Source organism: Vombatus ursinus, unplaced genomic scaffold, assembly GCF_900497805.2.
Source record: "Vombatus ursinus unplaced genomic scaffold, bare-nosed wombat genome assembly UNPS02014798.1, whole genome shotgun sequence".
Classification (NCBI taxonomy): domain Eukaryota; kingdom Metazoa; phylum Chordata; class Mammalia; order Diprotodontia; family Vombatidae; genus Vombatus; species Vombatus ursinus.
The window spans coordinates 20553161-20571262 of record NW_020954576.1 but is presented as its reverse complement, the minus strand read 5'-3'; the positions used below and the strand labels follow the sequence as shown (position 1 = coordinate 20571262).

Below are 18102 nucleotides of genomic sequence, written 5' to 3'. Positions count from 1 at the left end.
GTCCCCCAGGCTCAAAACCGAGGTACCATCCTTTACTCTTCATTATTTCTCTCACCCTTGTCATTGCCAAGGCCTGTCAATTTCACCTTTGCAACATCTCTTGAATATGTTTCCTTCTCTCCTCTGATACTTGCCACCACCCTGATGGAGGTCCTTTATCATCTCATTCTTGGACTACTGCAGTAGTCTGCTGGTGGGTCTGCTTGCCTTAAGTCTCTCCCCATTTCAATCCATTCTCTGTTCAGCTGCCCAAATGATTTTTTTCCCCTAAAGCAAAGGTCTGACCATGTCATCCCCCGATTCAATAAACTCCAGTGGCTCCCTATCACTTCCAGGATCAAATACAAAATTCTCTGTTAGACATTCAAAGCCCTTTATGACCTAGCCCCTCACTACTCCTATTTTTCCAGTCTTCTTACATTTTACTCCTCACCACATACTCTTCAATCAAGGGACACTGGCTGTTACTTGAACAAGACACTTCATCCCTCAGCTCTGGGCATTTTCTTTGGATACCTCCCATGTCTGGAATGCTCTCCTTCTTTACCTATGCCTCCTGGCTTTCTTCAAGTCCCAACTAAAGTAACCTCTTCTACAGGAAGCCTTTGACAACTTCTCTTAATTCTGGTGACTTCTCTGAGTTATTTCCTATGTATCCAGTCTACAACTTGTTTTTCTGCTTTTGTTTATTATCTCTTCCCATTATGAGTTCTTTAAGGGAAGGGATTGTCTTTTGTGGCTTCTTGTAACCCCAGTGCTTAGCGTAGCACCTGGCACAGAGTTGGTATTCAATAAATGCTTATTGACTGACTGGAATCAATCTGGTCCATCTTGCTGCCAATGGGAATGGCATAAAGCATAGCCTGAGAATCTCTTATTGAGATAACCCCATAACTCTGTTTCTGTGGTCTAGGAGTTTTCTTTATCTGAGGAGATGTTTCCCCAAAACTCACAGTACTCATATTTGTTCTTCTTTTCCACAAGTAAGTAGTGCAAGGTTGAAGAAACAGAGACTCAGATAGATTAAACAATATTTCCAAAGTCACTGGAATAAGTGGAAAAACATTAAGTAATTAGAATACATATATATATGTACATATACATATACATATGTACAAATAGAAAAGAGTTCCTGCTGAATTTCAAGGAGTTCACATTCTGATGGGGAGACAACAGGCAGAGAAAGGTTCAGCTAACAGTGAGATGGAAAAGTCCTATGATGATGCTTCTTTAGTGTTATTCCCACTGATAAAATTAGGTCAGTTTCTAATGCTGAACCAGCTGACAGTGCCAGGGACTTGGTGGTGAGATTTTTTTTCTTTTTCTAGGTCTTCAGTAATTTTTACCTTATAATTTTTTGTACAGGAGGCATGGGTGGTCAGAATGTCTAGCTGTTGAGTCCCAGCTCACTGTGTCCATTGTTCTGCTAGGAATTTGATTAAGTTGAAGTTGGTCCTGATCAGTGTTCACCTGGTTTTGTCATACCAGGGCATATTGAGATGCCCGAGCACTTATACTGACACTCAAAATTTGCTTAGGGAATTTCAAGCTTATACTAATGGAGCCTAAAGATGGAAATTGCATTCTCATTTGTTTCAGAGTCCTAGTGTTGGCACTAGCTGCAAAGATATTGGCCCAAAATATTATATAATAGTCAATTAAGATCCACAATCCAACACAACAGGTTGCTCTCTCTTCACAGTCACTTCTGCATGAGTTCATGGCTGTCTCTTAGTTTACTTCTATAGACCACAAATGTGAAGACATTTTGGAAGGTGTTTTTCTAACCTCTGTCTTTGATAAAACTTTTTCTCAGATAATTTAATTGTGCCCAGCAGCTCATATCCACTCTGCTGTTTCACCTTTTTTTGAATCCAATCAGGTGTCTTTGTAGTGTCATCTGCACATTATTTATCTGTCTAGGGGTTTCTTGGGATAGCCTAACACCATCTGCTTCCTCAGGCTTTACTGCTTCCTTGACTATTACCCTCAGAAGCAGTCTTTCCACACGCAATGCAAAACTTGTAGTATCTCTGCCATGTATTGATGTGTGTTGAGGAATATAGCATAAGCTTTCTGTGGATTCTTTGCTAGCTCAAATTACTTCTCTGGTCTTCCCAAGCATTCTAGCACTCTAACAATAAGGGTTCCTTGATTTCAGACTGCATATTAGACCCTATGTTTCTCCCTTGAGACTATTTTTCTTTTTTTCACTTCAGGAACTTGCCACTGCTATGATGTCTCTGCTGTGAGATGTCCTATCCCACCCAGGACTCAAATATTTGCATTCCAGATGGTCATGGCAACTCTATGTAAAGGATCAAAACTTGCCATCGTGAAGTGCTCATTTTGGCTTGTATCCAACTTACTGATCATTTCCAGATGTCAACTCTTTCTCATGGATATGTTGTCTTCCATCTTTTAAGTTTTTATTTCTATCTCTTCTTTACTACATGACTCTACCTCTTTAAAACATTTAATAAGTACTCCACATCTCTCTTATGTCATTCATAGCCTCAAACAAGATTTCTTCTTTGACCTTCTTCAGGGATATTAGATATGCCTGGCATCAAAAAAATCTTTCACCAGTTCTAAATCACTATTGATTAGAGAAATGCAGATCAAAATGACTCTGAGATGCCACATTACACCTATCAGGTTGGCTAACATGACAAAATAGGAAAATGATAAATATTGGAGAAGATGTGGGAAAATTGGAACACTAATGCATTGTTGGTGGAGTTGTGAACTGATCTAACCATTCTGGAGAGCAATTTGGAACTGTGCCCAAAGGGCTATAAAATTGTGCATACTCTTTTACCCAGTAATAGCACTTCTAGGGCTGTATTCCAAAGAGATCATAAAAATGGGAAAAGGACCCATATGTACAAAAATATTTATAGCAGCTTTTTCTGTGGTGGCAAAGAATTTAAAATTGAGGGGATGCCCATCAATTGGGAATGGCTAAACAAGTTGTGGTATATGAATGTAGTGGAATACTATTGTGGTATAAGAAATGATGAGCAGGCACAGTTCAGAAAAACCTGGAAAGACTTATATGAACTGATGCTGAGTGAAATGAGCAGAACCAGGAGAACATTATACACAGTAACAGTCACGCTGTACGATGACTGACTTTGATAGCCTTAGCTCTTTTCAGCAACGCAAGGACCTAAGATAACTCCAAAAGATTCATGATGGAAAAAGCTATCCACATCCAGAGATAGAACCAAGGAGTCTGAATGCATATGGAAGCATACTATTTGCTCTCTCTCTCTCTTTTTTTTCTTTCTTTCTTTTTGTTTGGTTCTTTCTCATGATTTCTCCCACTGGTTCTAATTCTTCTTTACATCATGACTAATGGAAAATTGTGCTAAATATGAATGTATAAGTACAGCCTATATCAGATTGCATGCCATCTTGGAGAGGGGGAAGGAGAGAGAGGTGAAGAAAATTTAAAACTCAAAATCTTATGGAAGTGAATGCTGAAAACTAAAAATAAATTAATTATTTAAAAAAAAAATCTTCCACCAGGATTCAGTTCAAATGCTTCACACCAATGATTTAAAGATATAAAAACCTCATATATAAGCTCATTTTAGCTTAAATCTATGCACAGTTGTACAGTGTACTCAAGGGAACACCAATATGTAAAACTATAATAATGTGCTTCTGGCCACTTTCCAGAGCCTTTTCAACAATCAGAGTCAGGCATTGGGCAGTCCCATGATTAACCCTGTGATTATGCACTTCACGCAATACCCAGCAGTTACATTGAGGGAAAACACCAAGCTCTCTTTAATTTTCTTTTTCTTTTAATTTAAAAATATTTTTCCCTTTTTTAAACATTAATATATATTTATGGAATTAAACAAGCATTTCCATAACACAATAAAAAAGATGATTGTAAATGAAATGACAAATCTACTAAGCACAACTTACTTTTCCTTTCAAATATACAACAAAACTATCATGTAAACTTCTTTTTTTCTTCTTTCTTTTCTACCTTCCCTCCACCCCAACCTAGAAATGGCTATCATTAGACACAAATAGGTGTGTATATATGCATATATATATATATATATATATACACATACACATACACACACATATACAAATGTTTGTGTATATGATGTATACCCATTATATATATATACACACATACATATACATATATATATACATACAGATATATGTGAAATTATTCTATACATACTTCTATTATCACTTCTTTCTCTGGATGCAGATAGTGTTTTTCTTCAAATGGCCTTTATAGTTAATTTGGGTATTTATAATAGTCAAAATAACTTATTCACTCAAAGTTGTTCTTAAAACAAGATTGCTATTACTGTATACAATGCTCCCTTTCATTTTCAGAAAGCTTGTTATACAGGCAACTGGGTGGTGAAGTGTTGGGCCTGGAGTCAGGAAGACTCAAAGATTTGAGTTCAAATCTACCCTCAGACACATGTAGGTTGTGTGACTCTGGGTAAATCACTCAACTGTTAGCTGCAAAGTGGGATTAATAATAGCACCTCCTTCTCAGGGTTGTAGTGAGGATAAAATGAGACACTATAAATTGTTTTGCAAATCTTAAAGTTCTATCTAAATGATAGTTACTAGCTAATATCTCTAACCTCTAATTTCACCCTTTTTAGAGGGTGGTGGTGCTTGCCTTGTTAGACTAGATTCTAGAACAATAATTCTTTTAAAAGATATTATTTTCTAACTGCATGTAAAATTTTTTAAAAAATCATTTAGAATTTTTCTGAGTTCCAAATTCTCTCCTTCCCTGATGCTCCTCTCTTCTCCTTGAGAAGGCAAGCAATTTGATATCAATTATACATGTGAAGTCATGCAAAACATATTTTCATATTAACCATGTTGGGTTGAAACACAAACAAAAGAAAACAATAAAAATAGAGAAAGTAAAAAAAAAGTATGCTTCACTCTGCATTCATAGTTCATCAGTTCTTTCTCTGGAGGTAGATAGCATTTTTATCATGAGTCCTTTGGAATTGTCGTGGATCGTTATCTTGATCAGACCAGCTAAGTCTTTCACAGTTGATCATCACTACAATACCATACGACCGTGTACAATGTTCTTGTCATTCTGCTCACTTCCCTTTGCATGAGTTTGTATAACTCTTCCTAGGTTTTTTTGAAACCATCGTTAGAGCAATAATTCTTTAAGTGTGGTCTGGGTACACTTTTGGGACCCTGAGACCTCATCAGTGAGTCCGTAAGGTCAAAACCATTTTCTTCATTATCAACACCATCACCATCATCATTATCAACATCATAAGATGTTTTAATTCCCGATATGCTAAGTATCAATAGATGTAACCCACATAAACGAAAGCTATTGGGGGAGGATGCTCAATAATTTTTAAGAGAGTAAAGGGGTTCTGAAACCAAAAATTTTAAGAACTGCTATCATAAAGTGTGGTCTATGAGGTTTAATTCCATTATTTTCTTATGGCCTATGCTCCTCTTCACTAGAAAATTTATACAGCGAGAGAGGAATGAACCCCAGTATGAATTAAAGAAAAAGTTTTTATTTAGTATTTACTATGTTCAAAGTACTAGAGATACAAATAGAAAAGTGAGACAGTCCTTGTATTCATAGAGCTTACATTATAATAAGGGAGACAAATCAAATCAAGAAACATTTATTAAATACTATGTGCCAGGCACTGTACTAAGTGTTAAAGACACAAAAAAAGCCTCAATAGAAACATATATGGAAGGTTTTAGCTGTAAGTCCTATGAAAAGGTCCCATGGCCCTTAGGGTGCAGTGGCAAAGCAAATGGTAATGCATTTTCACTGATAAATCATAGCAGTTTCTAACATTGAACAATTTGATACCACCAGTGACTTTAGTGGCAAAAATTTTCTTTTTTGGGTCTTATATAGCCTGGCTGCAGTATTTGCAGAAGCATTTGCCAGGCCACATCTCCATGGGTGTTGCTTCCCAGGATTATGGCTTCAAAGGGTTAGAAGTAAGGCTTGTGGTCTGCCATGCTCAGAGCTCTTGGATTTACTTGCCAATTGAAGGTGGCTGGTAAGAAGCTAGTGATGGTGATGGGAGGCTCTCTTTTCCGCAGTGATTTCTCCCCTCAACGATGGCTACAAAGTCTGAACTGGAAGCAGCACCAGTGACCTGGAGGGCATTGATATTTCCAAAGCTCTTGAGGTCAGGGGACTGGCACATCTCCAGAGGTCTGAGTGGAGGTGGCTGGTTTTGCCTAGCACATACTTCCTCCTGTCTTTCCCTGAAGGGGAGACTTGCTACCCCAGCTTGTGTGACTTTGCTTGCTCTATAGGCAAGTTACGTGGCAGTGGGTTCACACTTGGTGGGGATGGGCTAGCTTCTACTCCAGAGGAGCTACTTCCCCAGTGGACCATCAAGTATCTTCCTTTGTTCAACTAATTATTCCTGCTAAATAGGTAACCACATAGTTAATTATGGGGGCTCTAGGGACTAAAAAAACAAGATCAGATAACATATTTCTAGAAATAATAAATGAAAACAGCTCAGATCTTTTAGAACTAGAGGGCAAAGGAAAAATAGAAGGAATCCACAATTAATTCCTAAAAGAAACACCCAGATAAAAACTCCCAGGAACATCATAACCTAAATCCAGAACTTTCAGGTCACTGAAAAAATACTACAATCAGTCAGAAAGAAAGATTTCAAGTTCTAAGGAACTACAGTTAAGACCACAAAAAACTTTTCAGCTAAAGGAAAGTATATTTTGGAATATGAATTATTATTCTCCCTCCCCCCACTCCCCAAAATAAATGAGTTTTAAGCATTCATGATGAAAAGATCAGAATTGAGTAGAAACTCCAAAATGCAAACACAGGAATCCAGATAAATCTAGAAAGGTAAATACATTCGGCTAATTGCGAGGGGTTGTAAGATAACTAAGCTCTTACATTTCTATAGGGGTGTGTGGGAGACAGTCTTATTTTGTCCATTTAGGTTGTGTGTGCCTACATGGGTCTGTCTAGATGTGACTTGTGAGGCAGCAACAATAGATATATTTAGAAACTCTTTTTCCCACCCTACTCCAAGGCAGGCTTTTTATTCCTGCCAAGAAGGAAAGCAGGAGATTGGGGCCAGAGGATGGCCACTATAATAATTGTGGGAATTGAGTGAACCACACAGACTCCATTTTGTGACTCAATTCTGGAGCTAGCTTAGTTCCCTTTCTATTCAATTATAGCTGTAATCCAATTTTTCTGTTTTGGGAGAAAACTTTATTCACTTGTGGGAATTGGGAGAAAACCTTATTGTATTGTTTGAATGTAGCTCTACGTGGCTGGGAAGCTGGACCACCTCCACCTACTGTTTAGAGATGCTTAACTAAGGACCTAGGTTATGCTGACCAGAAACCCAGTCAGATCCAAAGATCGACACAAGGAGTGTTCTCACAGTTGAACATCTTAAGTGACCCATGTGTCTTATCTGAGAACAGGCCCCACAGTGATCAATCAGTTATTGTTTCCATATTCCTTTGATTGGTCACAGGCACTTGTAGGGGGAGTGGGACACCTCTTTTTCTGATTTCATGGAATTGTACCTGTTTACTCTCCCCCTTCCAACATGGAAAGTTCCCTAATATTTCATCTAATTAGAAATCAGATTACCTAATGTTGTATTGCTTCCTTTTAATTAATTGACTTTATTTAATAGTTTTTATTATGTAAAAGTCTGTCTCTCCCTGTATTCAGGGTCTAGCCCTAAGTCCAAGAAGGGGCCTGGTAACCAATTTGTTAGGTAATTGGCATTCATCGTTCAATAAATTGATATACGTGAAAAATTGAATCTTTGTTTCATCTTTCACCTGCCACACAGGGACCTGAAGAGAGTTTGGAATCCTGCACCTCTCTGAAAGCTGGAAAGCAGAAGACCAGAATCCCTCTTCTCTCGAAGTCTCACCAGCTGGGCCCTCATGAAGACATGAAACATTGATCTTGACCAATGAGGAGAGTCCCATGAAATTGGCTCTTTGAAACAAAGGTTACATTTTAATAGAGGGGAAAGAATCAGGTTTCTTTAGAACCTTAATGTCTTCAAATGTCATAGAGGAAGTTAAATAAGACAAAGGGTGTGTGTGTGTGTGTGTGTGTGTGTGTGTGTGTGTGTGTGTGTGTTATTGTTCTTTTGTAACCGTCTTAAAACAGGAAAGAAGCTGGAGGGGTAAAAGAATACACTAGGAAAGAAAGGAGGAGGAGAAGGAGGAGGAGGTAGAGCTCATAATTAGAGTGTGTAAGAATAAGTGAATAAAAAACACGAAGGAAGGGGTAGAGGAAATAGGTAACACATACCCCTCGTGCTTTTCTGGACCAAAAGAGGATTGAACACACACAAAGTTTGGTGTAGAAATATATTAAACCTAACAGAAAAACAGGAGAGGGAAGAGAGAGGGGGGAGAGTGCGGTTTAAGTAGGGGGGCAAGTAGATTGGGAAAATGAATAGTCATAAAGTAAAGCAAACTTCAAATTTGGAGGATGGATCATAAAGGAAAGAAAGGACAAGAATTGATGATCAGTCTGTGTGAGGGGAAGAGAGGAAGAGCAGTGGTGTGAAACATCAATTATAGGTCACCAGTGGTGATCACATTTCTTTTCTTTCTCCACTTTTTTCTTCTTTGTAAAGAGTGTGGCAAGAGGCAAAAAGAAAAAAGTAAAAGAGGCTATGATGGAGAGAAATGCACAATAAATAATTAGAATTGTGCATCTGAATGGGATAAATTCAGCTTATAAACCTGAAGGGGATAGCAGACTGGGTTAAAAAGTGGAATCCAACAGTATGTTGTTTAAAAGAAACATACTCAAAATATAATGGTTTGCACAGACCTAAAATGAGGGATGGAGAAAAATGTATTATGTTTCAGGTGAACTCAACAAAGAAGTAGTTAGCAAACATGATTTTACACAAGGAAACAATAAAAGAAGATAGGGTTAAAAGATAAATAGGGAAGTGACATTATGCTTAAGGGCCCCATAGAGAGTAAAATAATATCAATACTATGTATCTGTGTGCATGTGTGTGTAGGTACGAATATATGTATATGTATGTATGTATATATATATTCACCAAATGGAATAGGATCTAAGTACTTGAAAGAAAAATTAATTGAATTAGTGGGAGAAATAGGTGCTCAAACTGTAATAATTGAGGCCTCTATCTAGCTTTTTAGACCTTGATAAATATGATAAAAAGATAAGAAAGAAGTTTGAGTCCTGAATAGAATTTTTAAAAACTAGATATGATAACTCTATGGGGACAACTGAAAGGGAATGGGAATAGAAAGGAGTGTGTGTGTGTGTGTGTGTGTGTGTGTGTGTGTGTGTGTGTATGTATCTATATCTATATAGCTGTGTATGTCACCTTTACAAAGATTAACCAAGTTCTAGGCTAGGGAATAAAAAAACCCTCCCAAACAAGTGCAGAAAGGCATAAATATTATATATACCCATTATTGACCACAACACAATAAATTTATAATCAAAAAAAGACTTTTGCAGAAAGGATTAAAAAAATAAATGGAGAATAAGTTAATTCTAAGGTAAGTAAAAGAACAAATCAGAAAAACAATAGATAATTTCATCAAACAAAAGACAACAATGAGGCAACATACCAAAACTTTTGGGATATAACCAAAAAAGTCCTAAGGGGAAAATTTAACTCTAAATACTTCCACTAATAAAAGAGAAATGACAGATCGATGAATTGGATATGCAATTAAAAAAGTGACAACAAGAGAAAGTATCAACTTCAAAACAAGAACAGAAATTCTGAAGATCAAAGAAGAGACCAATGAAATTGAAAGTAAAAAAGCCATTGAACTGAAAAATAAAACTAGGTGCCAGTTTTTGCAAAAAGCTATTAAAATAGATTAATTCTGATTTTTCAGAATATTAAAGAAAAGCAAATAACTGATATAAAAAATGAAAAATAATTCACCACAAATGAAGAAATAAAATAATGTGTTAGAAAGTGATAAATTGGACCAATTATATGCTAACAAAACTAATAACAAATAAAAAGATGTATGTTTATAAAAAGAAGTACTCAGATTAATAGAACAAAAAAGATAGAGAACTTAGATTGAATTTAAGAAAAAGACATTGTACATGCGACCTAAAAGAAAAAAAATAAACAGGTCAGATGCATGTATAAGTAAATTCTGTCAAACATTCAAAGAACAATAAATTCTGATAAAGATGTAAAATTCTCTGATTCTTAGTTGAGCAGTGGCCCTTACTTTGAAGGATGCTTTAAGATTTCTGAATGTTACTTTAAGTTTAAAGCGCTTCTTTGTTCTAACTACATATACTTAACCTTGCTAATAAACACTGGGTAAATTATTCAAGAAAGTTAAAAAATAGTCACTTCTTTGTTTTTCCTTTTATATGATGATATTCTGAATTTAAATTTTCTCTGAAACCTGTAAATTTTATCAATAGTCTAATGCTACCCAAGTTAATTTACTCATCTGGTACCAAAATGTTAAAGGGTTACTTCATAGAGCCAGAAAAAATAGTGGAATTCATATAGAGAAATAGAATATCAAGAATTTCAAGAAAAAGAATGAAAAGACATGTCAATCTACATTTAAAAAAAACCCATAATCAGCAAAATTATTGGGCATTGGTTAAAAAATAGAAAAGTTGATGAATGGGACAATTTAGCTATCTGTAGAACCAAACAAACATAATAGCATAGTGCTAGATAAAACTAAAGAAATCATCTAATAGAATCAGAACCCACAGCAAAAACTGCTGGAAAAACTGGAAAGCATTCTGTCAGAATTTAGTTTTAAAATTTCACTCTATATACCACAACAAACTCCAAATAGATATTTATAAAAAGTCACATCATAAAGAAATAAGAGGAGTAGAGAAGGAGATGCCTTTCAAAATCACAGATGAAGAGATAAGGTGGATGTCACCTTTATGCAAACAAAATAAATGCTATTAAAATTAGAAGACAGTTAACAGCATAAACTTTTACAGTTAATTTCTCTAATAAGGGCCTAGTATCTAAGGTAAATAGAGACTTGACTCAAATGTAATCCCCAAGAGATAAATGGTCAAGGGATATGAGCAGACCATTCTCAAGAGAAGAAATCTAAGCTGTTAACAACCATATGAAATAAATGTTCCAAATGATAATGATAGGAGAAACTGAAATTTAAACAACTCTGAGGTTCTACCTAACACAGAACATCAGAACAGCAAAGATGACAAAAAAGGAAGACGACAATTGTTAGAGAGGATGTTAGAGCACAGCTACACTACTTCGCTGTGGGTGGAGCTATGAATTGGTCAAGCATTCTTGAAGGCTACTGGGAGCTATACCTCCATATTCACTAATCTGTGGACCCTTTGATTCTGCAGTACCACTACTAGGCATATACCTCAAATGAATCAAAGAAAGAGATAAAGGACTAACATGTACAAAAATATTCATAGCAGTACTTTTTGTTGTAGGAAAAAGAATTGTAACCTAAGGGAGGGGTGATCATTGCTTGGGGAATAAATGAACAAATTATGTCGTATGAATGTAATGAATTATTATTGTGCTGCCATAAGAAATGACAAAAGGGATGGATTGAGAAAAATCTGAGAAGACTTGTATGAACTTATGCAGAATGAAATGAGCAAAACAGGAACAACTTATACTGTGGTACCACAATGAAAAAAAAATTTGAAAGATCTAATGACTCTGATGAATGACATAACCAACCACAACTTTAGAGAACCAATGCTATAGTAGGCTACACACCTCCTATGAGGTAATTGACTAGAAGTGCAAAATGAGATACACATTTTTGGACATGCCCAGCATGCATATTTGTTTTACTTAACTATGCTTATCTGTGACAAGAGAGGATTTAAAAAAAAATTGGGTGGCAGGGGGATTGGAGACAGAGAGGGAGATGGTGAAGCAAAAAAAAAAAAAAATAGACCATATCCATTTCTATGCTTTTTCCATGGAGTCATCTATATTTTTCAGTATCAAACAGGCCAGATGGTGCCAATCCTATTTCCTCTTAGTTTTTTTGTTTTCTTGTTTGATAAATTGTAGAAAATTCTTCACTCTTTCCAAAATGCTGATTCTCTCCACTGTAGTAATCTTCACACTGGAATACTTTGGAGCACTTTAGAGCCTATGGACAACATGTCCTGCACCCTGCTGGTGCTTGTGCAGCCCTCGTGCATGCACTCACACAGCACTGCCATCCTCCCAGGCTTTGGGTTTGTGCAGTCTCTGTAGATGTTCTCTGTCTCCTTGTGCCCAGCCACTGAAGTGAAGCGCTCTTCTCACCCAATTTACTTCTGAGTGTGGTGTACTCTATGGATGAGTTGCTGACTTTCTTGAAGGCCACAGTCTCCCAGCTACCAGGTCAATTCAGTGTTGGTCTACATCAAATAGGTTGGTCTGCTCACCAGGCATAGCTGCTGCTGCTAACAGCTTCAAATGCCGAGGGGACCTTTGATCACTCTTTTGACCTTTCAAAGTTCACAGAGGCATAACCTTGTCTGTTCTATCACTGATACTCGCCTCAGATTATGAAAGAATAAAGACAAACAACACAAAAAAAGAGAGGTGCCACGAGTTCATGGCCAGAGGGTGGTTAGGTGGGGAGATAAGGCAGTCTCAGTCAACCATGGCTGCCCCATTATTACTGGGCCCACAGCATTTCTTTTGCCTTCTTACTCAAAAACTGAGAACATTAATCTGTTTGAACCTTTTGTATGTACACTGAGTTCCAGCTCAGCAGTCATTATGAAAAGGCTTCTCCTCACCATGAAACTGCTAGGGAATAGTATGCTCATTAACCTTCATGTGCATTGGCAATAGGCATGTTTTATATAGGTAGCAATGACTGGGTCCTTATTGGCCAGTTTCCCCACAATACTCCAGACTTCCCAGTACATAGTAAAGGAATTTGATCTTGGGAGAAGTGAAGAAATGATAAGACATTCCCTAGCTTCCTTTAGTAATTTCAAGTTAGCAAGCCCAGATAAATTGTATCTCAGAGTACAGAAAGAACTGGGAGATGTGTATGCTGATATGGTTTTGGTTATCTTTTAAATATCATGGAGAACAAGTCGTAAGAATGGAGATAGGTAGATGCCCTGATTTTCTTTTTTTTTTTTTGTTTGTTTTTTTTTGTTTGTTTTTAGGCAGTTGGGGTTAAGTGACTTGCCCAGGGTCACACAGCTAGTAAGTGTCAAGTGTTTGGTCTGAACTCAGGTCCTCCTGACTTCAGGGCCGGTGCTCTATCCACTGTGCCACCTAGCTGCCCCCTGCCCTGATTTTCAAAGAGGAAAAGAGGATGGATCCTTCAAACTATAGACTGATTTTGATATGACTTTGATGGGACAATTCTACAACACATCATGAAAGCAATGGTTTGAACGTTTTGTAAGGGAAACAGTGATCACTTGTGGACTCGTCAAAAATAAATTATGCCGGCTTAAGCTTATCTCTTTTTTGATAGGGTTCCTATATATGAATAGGTTAGGGGAATGCCATAGACATACTATTCCTGGCTTTCAGCAAGATATTTGACAAAGTCACTTATGATATCCTTGCAGACTAGATGGGAAGATATGGAAAAAAATAAAAGTAGAGTTATATGGATGAGGATTGGTTGAATGACTGACTGTAAAGGCCAGAGACTGATAGATCCATGTCTACCTCCATAAAGATCCCAGGTAAACCTCAGGGATCTGTTCTTAGCTTTGTGATGTTCTACATTTTTAAGGTCAGGATCTTTAAACTTTTGGAGAGAATGTCTGGGCTGGTCCTGCTGCCATTTTCTTGGAGGCATGAAGTGTTATGCGATTCCAGCATCTCAGGAATAGCTTAGGCTAGGGATCAGCAAGCTTTTCAGTGCTCCCAAAGTAGTCTTTTTTTTTGGTTTGAGTCTACTTGTGTACTTTATGGACTTCATGCTAGGTCCAGGTTCTGCATATTTCTGGAAGGAATGTCTAGCCTGGTTCTCCTGTTGCTTACTTAGAGGTATTGAGTTGTGATCTGAAAGCTTTCAGTGCTTCCAAAGTGATCTGATGCAGGGCAAAATTTTATTTCTGCTCTCCCTCCTACCCTATTTTAGTTTTGCAAGTTCTTGGCATGGATTTGGGTCTGAACAACACGACTGTGGGCTTGCTTAGTTAGAGTTTCAGTAGACTGCTGCTGGACCTAGTCACTATCATTATGACTTTCCAGCTAGAAGCTCTGCTGGTACATAGTTACAGAATTGTAGATTTCCCTTTTGTTTGACATTCCTGCCCTGGTTATTCCTCTGCAAGCTTTAGGATGGGCTAACTTGTGAAGTATGAGCACACATTTGCTGTTTGCTTCAGGACTAGTTTGTACACAGTCCAAGGCTCTGGACTCTCACCCTGAAATGTCACCATAGGCGCAGGCTCCATTGTCAGTCTTTCACAGATCTGTTACCTGGAGGTAGCGAATGACAAAGCGGTCATTTGGCACCTGTCCCTGCATTCTATACAAATTTAGGTGCCTTTATCTGGAACCTCTTCTTGCCTTGGTGCTCAGCATCTCCCAGTGCTGGAATGCTCTACGTCCCACACTGGCTACATCTCATCTTTGGTATCCACATATCTATCTATCTCTCTGTTTTGACCTGGGCTGGAAAAATGACTCATACTAATTTTTCTTGAATTTCCCAATCAGGATGCAGTCTGGTGCATTTTGTAGATCTGTCTGGAGGAGTTTGGGAGGATGTACATATGAGGACAGAACTTGCTGTGTCTCTTCCTATTACTCCATTCCCCAAATGTCAGCTGTTAATTACAAGATCATTAAGAACAGAAAAGAGGGCACACATGCCTGCCTGATCACTCCAGTTATTCGTGGACTCATGATACTAATCATTATCCCCTGATCATGGCTAAACAGGCAAGCTCGTAACACACAATTACTGTCTTACACTTGTCAGCAGTGGGTTAAAGGACTTTATTGTTCAAACATGGATTGATTTAGATGACTCCTGAGGTCCCTTACAACTCTGAGATTCTGTGATAAAAACTATCATATATCACCTTACTCAAATCTCTCTTGTGTACTTATATTCTATTTTATACTATAAGTTCCCATACTTTGAAAGGGAGGGTCTTGCACTGGCTTCATATCATTTCAAGGAACAAATACAAATTTTTCCAATTGGCACTTAAGCCCTTCATAACCTAAGCCAACCTACAATTCCAGGATTATTATGCACTATATCTCTTCATGCACTCTATGGTCCAGCCGAAATGGATTTCTTGTTCCTCTCCCATCTCTATGCCTTTGCACACTGGCAAGATAATTTCTGGCTCAGGCTTCTTTCCACCACTGGCATAAGAAGAGGACATTGCCCCAGTCTGTATTTTTAATTTCCAGATATTGTTACTGAAAGTTCAAAGGCCATAACACTTGCAGAGTCAAGGCTAGGAAAGAAGCCACAGTTCCTGCTTTAACTACAAAACAGATGCTTGTATTTTCCGCCTTTTGTTACTTGTTTCCCAATACATATACTCATATTTTTCCTCTCCTACTTTCTGTAAAATTCCATTTTTCTATGCTGCTTACAAGCTGATGCTTTGGCTTTCTGACTTTTTTTTCGTATAGATGAGCCTGCACAATGAGTTTTAATAAAATCTACAGTATTAAAAAATGTATTTATGGTATAAACAAAATCTGTCTCTATGTATTGATTTGGTGATTGGCAGCAATAACTATTTAATGAATCCTCAAATAATTTTTATCACAGCATAGAGGATGGGAAGAGGGGAGAGAAAGCTGTGGGGGACTTGGGGAAGGATGAAAAGGTCTGAAAGAGCTGGTAACAGTGGTATAGTGAATTGATTGACTTGCCACAGGGAAAGCATGGGTGAGATTATGTAACCTAAACTTAAAGTGGACCTAGACTGATTTTATGACTTTTCTCCAGCTTAGTTCAACAGCATGTAAGTAGGATTGAAGATGTGGATGGGTTTCATAGGTATCTGTGATGCTTACTATAATATTATTTATGAAATGTGTTGAATGAATAAGTGGAAAAATGACATCTTTCTCAAACTACTCATATATATGATTCTGGAAAAAACATTAAATCACAATTTTCTATTTGAAGAAAGAAATAAAAGGATAGATATTTGAAAAATTTGAATCTGACTTACCAGATTTTTAGTGCAGATTCCCAGGGCTATTTCATAGCTAACATCTCTCTTCTCCTTTAATATTTTTCGTCCATAGATTTCCACAATAGGATACACACCAAGATTCTCACGATAGATTACTTGAGCCCAGAACGTCAGTTTATCTCTCTTGTCCAAATAAATATTGCTTACAATAATACTGCTCTCAAACAACAGATATGGACAAATAGTTTGTTCTTTAAAAATTGAACTATATAACTCCAGCATTATTGGATATTCTGAAGATTTTGCTATGCCATAATTAAGATTTGCAAGAAACAGATCCCCAGTAGGGTTAATTAAAACTAAAGTATTGTCACTCTCGTTAGCCCAATCATGTAGCGGTGCTACATCTTTAATTTCAAGTTTGAAATAAAGCATTTTATTGTTGAACATTTTTATCACACCATTCCCATAATAATCTGAAAAAAAGAGAGAAAATAAATTAGAATTCCTCTAGCTTTACTTTTCTTGTGAGTGTATATTTTTAAAAAGTAATTCCTTGAATTAGTGGAGAAAAAAGCCTTCATCTGTTTCCCGTCTTGAGTATTCCCTTTAGATCCTCAAACTCTTCAGTCTTGTTATTAAGACATTAATAGGAACAATTGATTCTTCCTCCCTTCCCCATTGTTTTCTTTAATAGGAGAAGGGTACTAAAATAGACAAAAGTCACAGACAATACTAATACTCTCAAAAGGCAAATGTCAATTGACCTACCTGCCTACTCTTTCATCTTTTTTTAAATCCTTATAAGAATGATTTACGTATATATCAAAGCTATCTTCAATGAAAATATGAAAAGGGAACATCCAGATTGTGAAAAATGATTCTCTGTAGCAGACCACATCATCTTTATAATTGACTGAGAGTTATAGAGCACAGAAGATCCGCTATGTTTATTGTGTGTTGACTATAAGAAAGCATCTGACTTGGTAAAGTAAAATACTGCTTAGGAGGCTCTCCTATACAAAGTTGTCTTCTGTGCAAATGCTAAAAAAGAATACAAGATTCCTTGAAATGTTCAATAGCAGAGTTAACTTTGTTCAATGATTCTTTTTGTTTGATTCCAGTTTGGGAAGATTCTGAGAAGAGATATAGGAATAGAAAAATCTCCTTTTTAATCCACTGTTCTAGTCTTTGCTTTCATTTTGTCTTTTTCCCTTTTTTTCTACTCTTAAACTCATCCCCATTTTTTTCTTCAGTATCCTTCTCATGCTTTGTCTTTTTCTCCTACTATCTATGCATTCTTAGGATATTTCTTTTTAAGTGTATTTATTTCCTAAAATTTCCCCCTTATCAGCTTGCCTATAATTCCCAATTCAATTACTTAGCAGAATTATGTTAAATTCCCTCTCTAAAAGGCTATAAGAAAAAATGTCCTAAGGACACAAAAACTAAATATATGCAGGATGTCTTTTGAAAAAAAACCAGCAACTTACCTGTGACAGGTAAGATCTTCATTTAATCTATTGAGTATTAAGCTGATATGCTGAGGAACCTCAAACAAGCTTGTACAGTTGTGATAACACAAAGCCAAGGGAAGTCTCCCATTCACCATGGAGGTTTTCTCCTGCAGTAGCAGGAGTCAAATGTGAGAAGTTGGATATACAGTAACGGTTCCAATCTCCTCTTCACATCCAGTAGGCACTATTAATGTGCTGTCTGTATCTTAGAAGAGAATGGAGGCTACCTCTTTTTCCCTTCCTGAGTATTGCCATTTAATCCTTGACTATGTTCATGCTTGTTGTAAAGATGTCAGTAGAAACAATTGTTATTTCTTCCCATTTTCTTCTATTTGTTAGGATATCTTTTTGATACAACTGGAGTAAGAGAGAGGTGGAGATTGTAGGAATGGGGAAAACTAAAGG

The 18102-nt window shown here is 36.9% G+C and overlaps 1 protein-coding gene across 1 annotated transcript in view; it reads right to left on the bottom strand.

Annotated features, from left to right (window-relative positions):
* The window catches only part of LOC114050108 (cation channel sperm-associated protein subunit epsilon-like), a 190545-nt gene that overhangs the window by 87666 nt on the left and 84777 nt on the right, over positions 1–18102 (bottom strand). The window contains exon 7 of the mRNA XM_027871681.1: positions 16217–16656. Coding sequence (XP_027727482.1) covers positions 16217–16656 — 440 coding nt within the window. The remainder of the gene's footprint in view (positions 1–16216; positions 16657–18102) is intronic.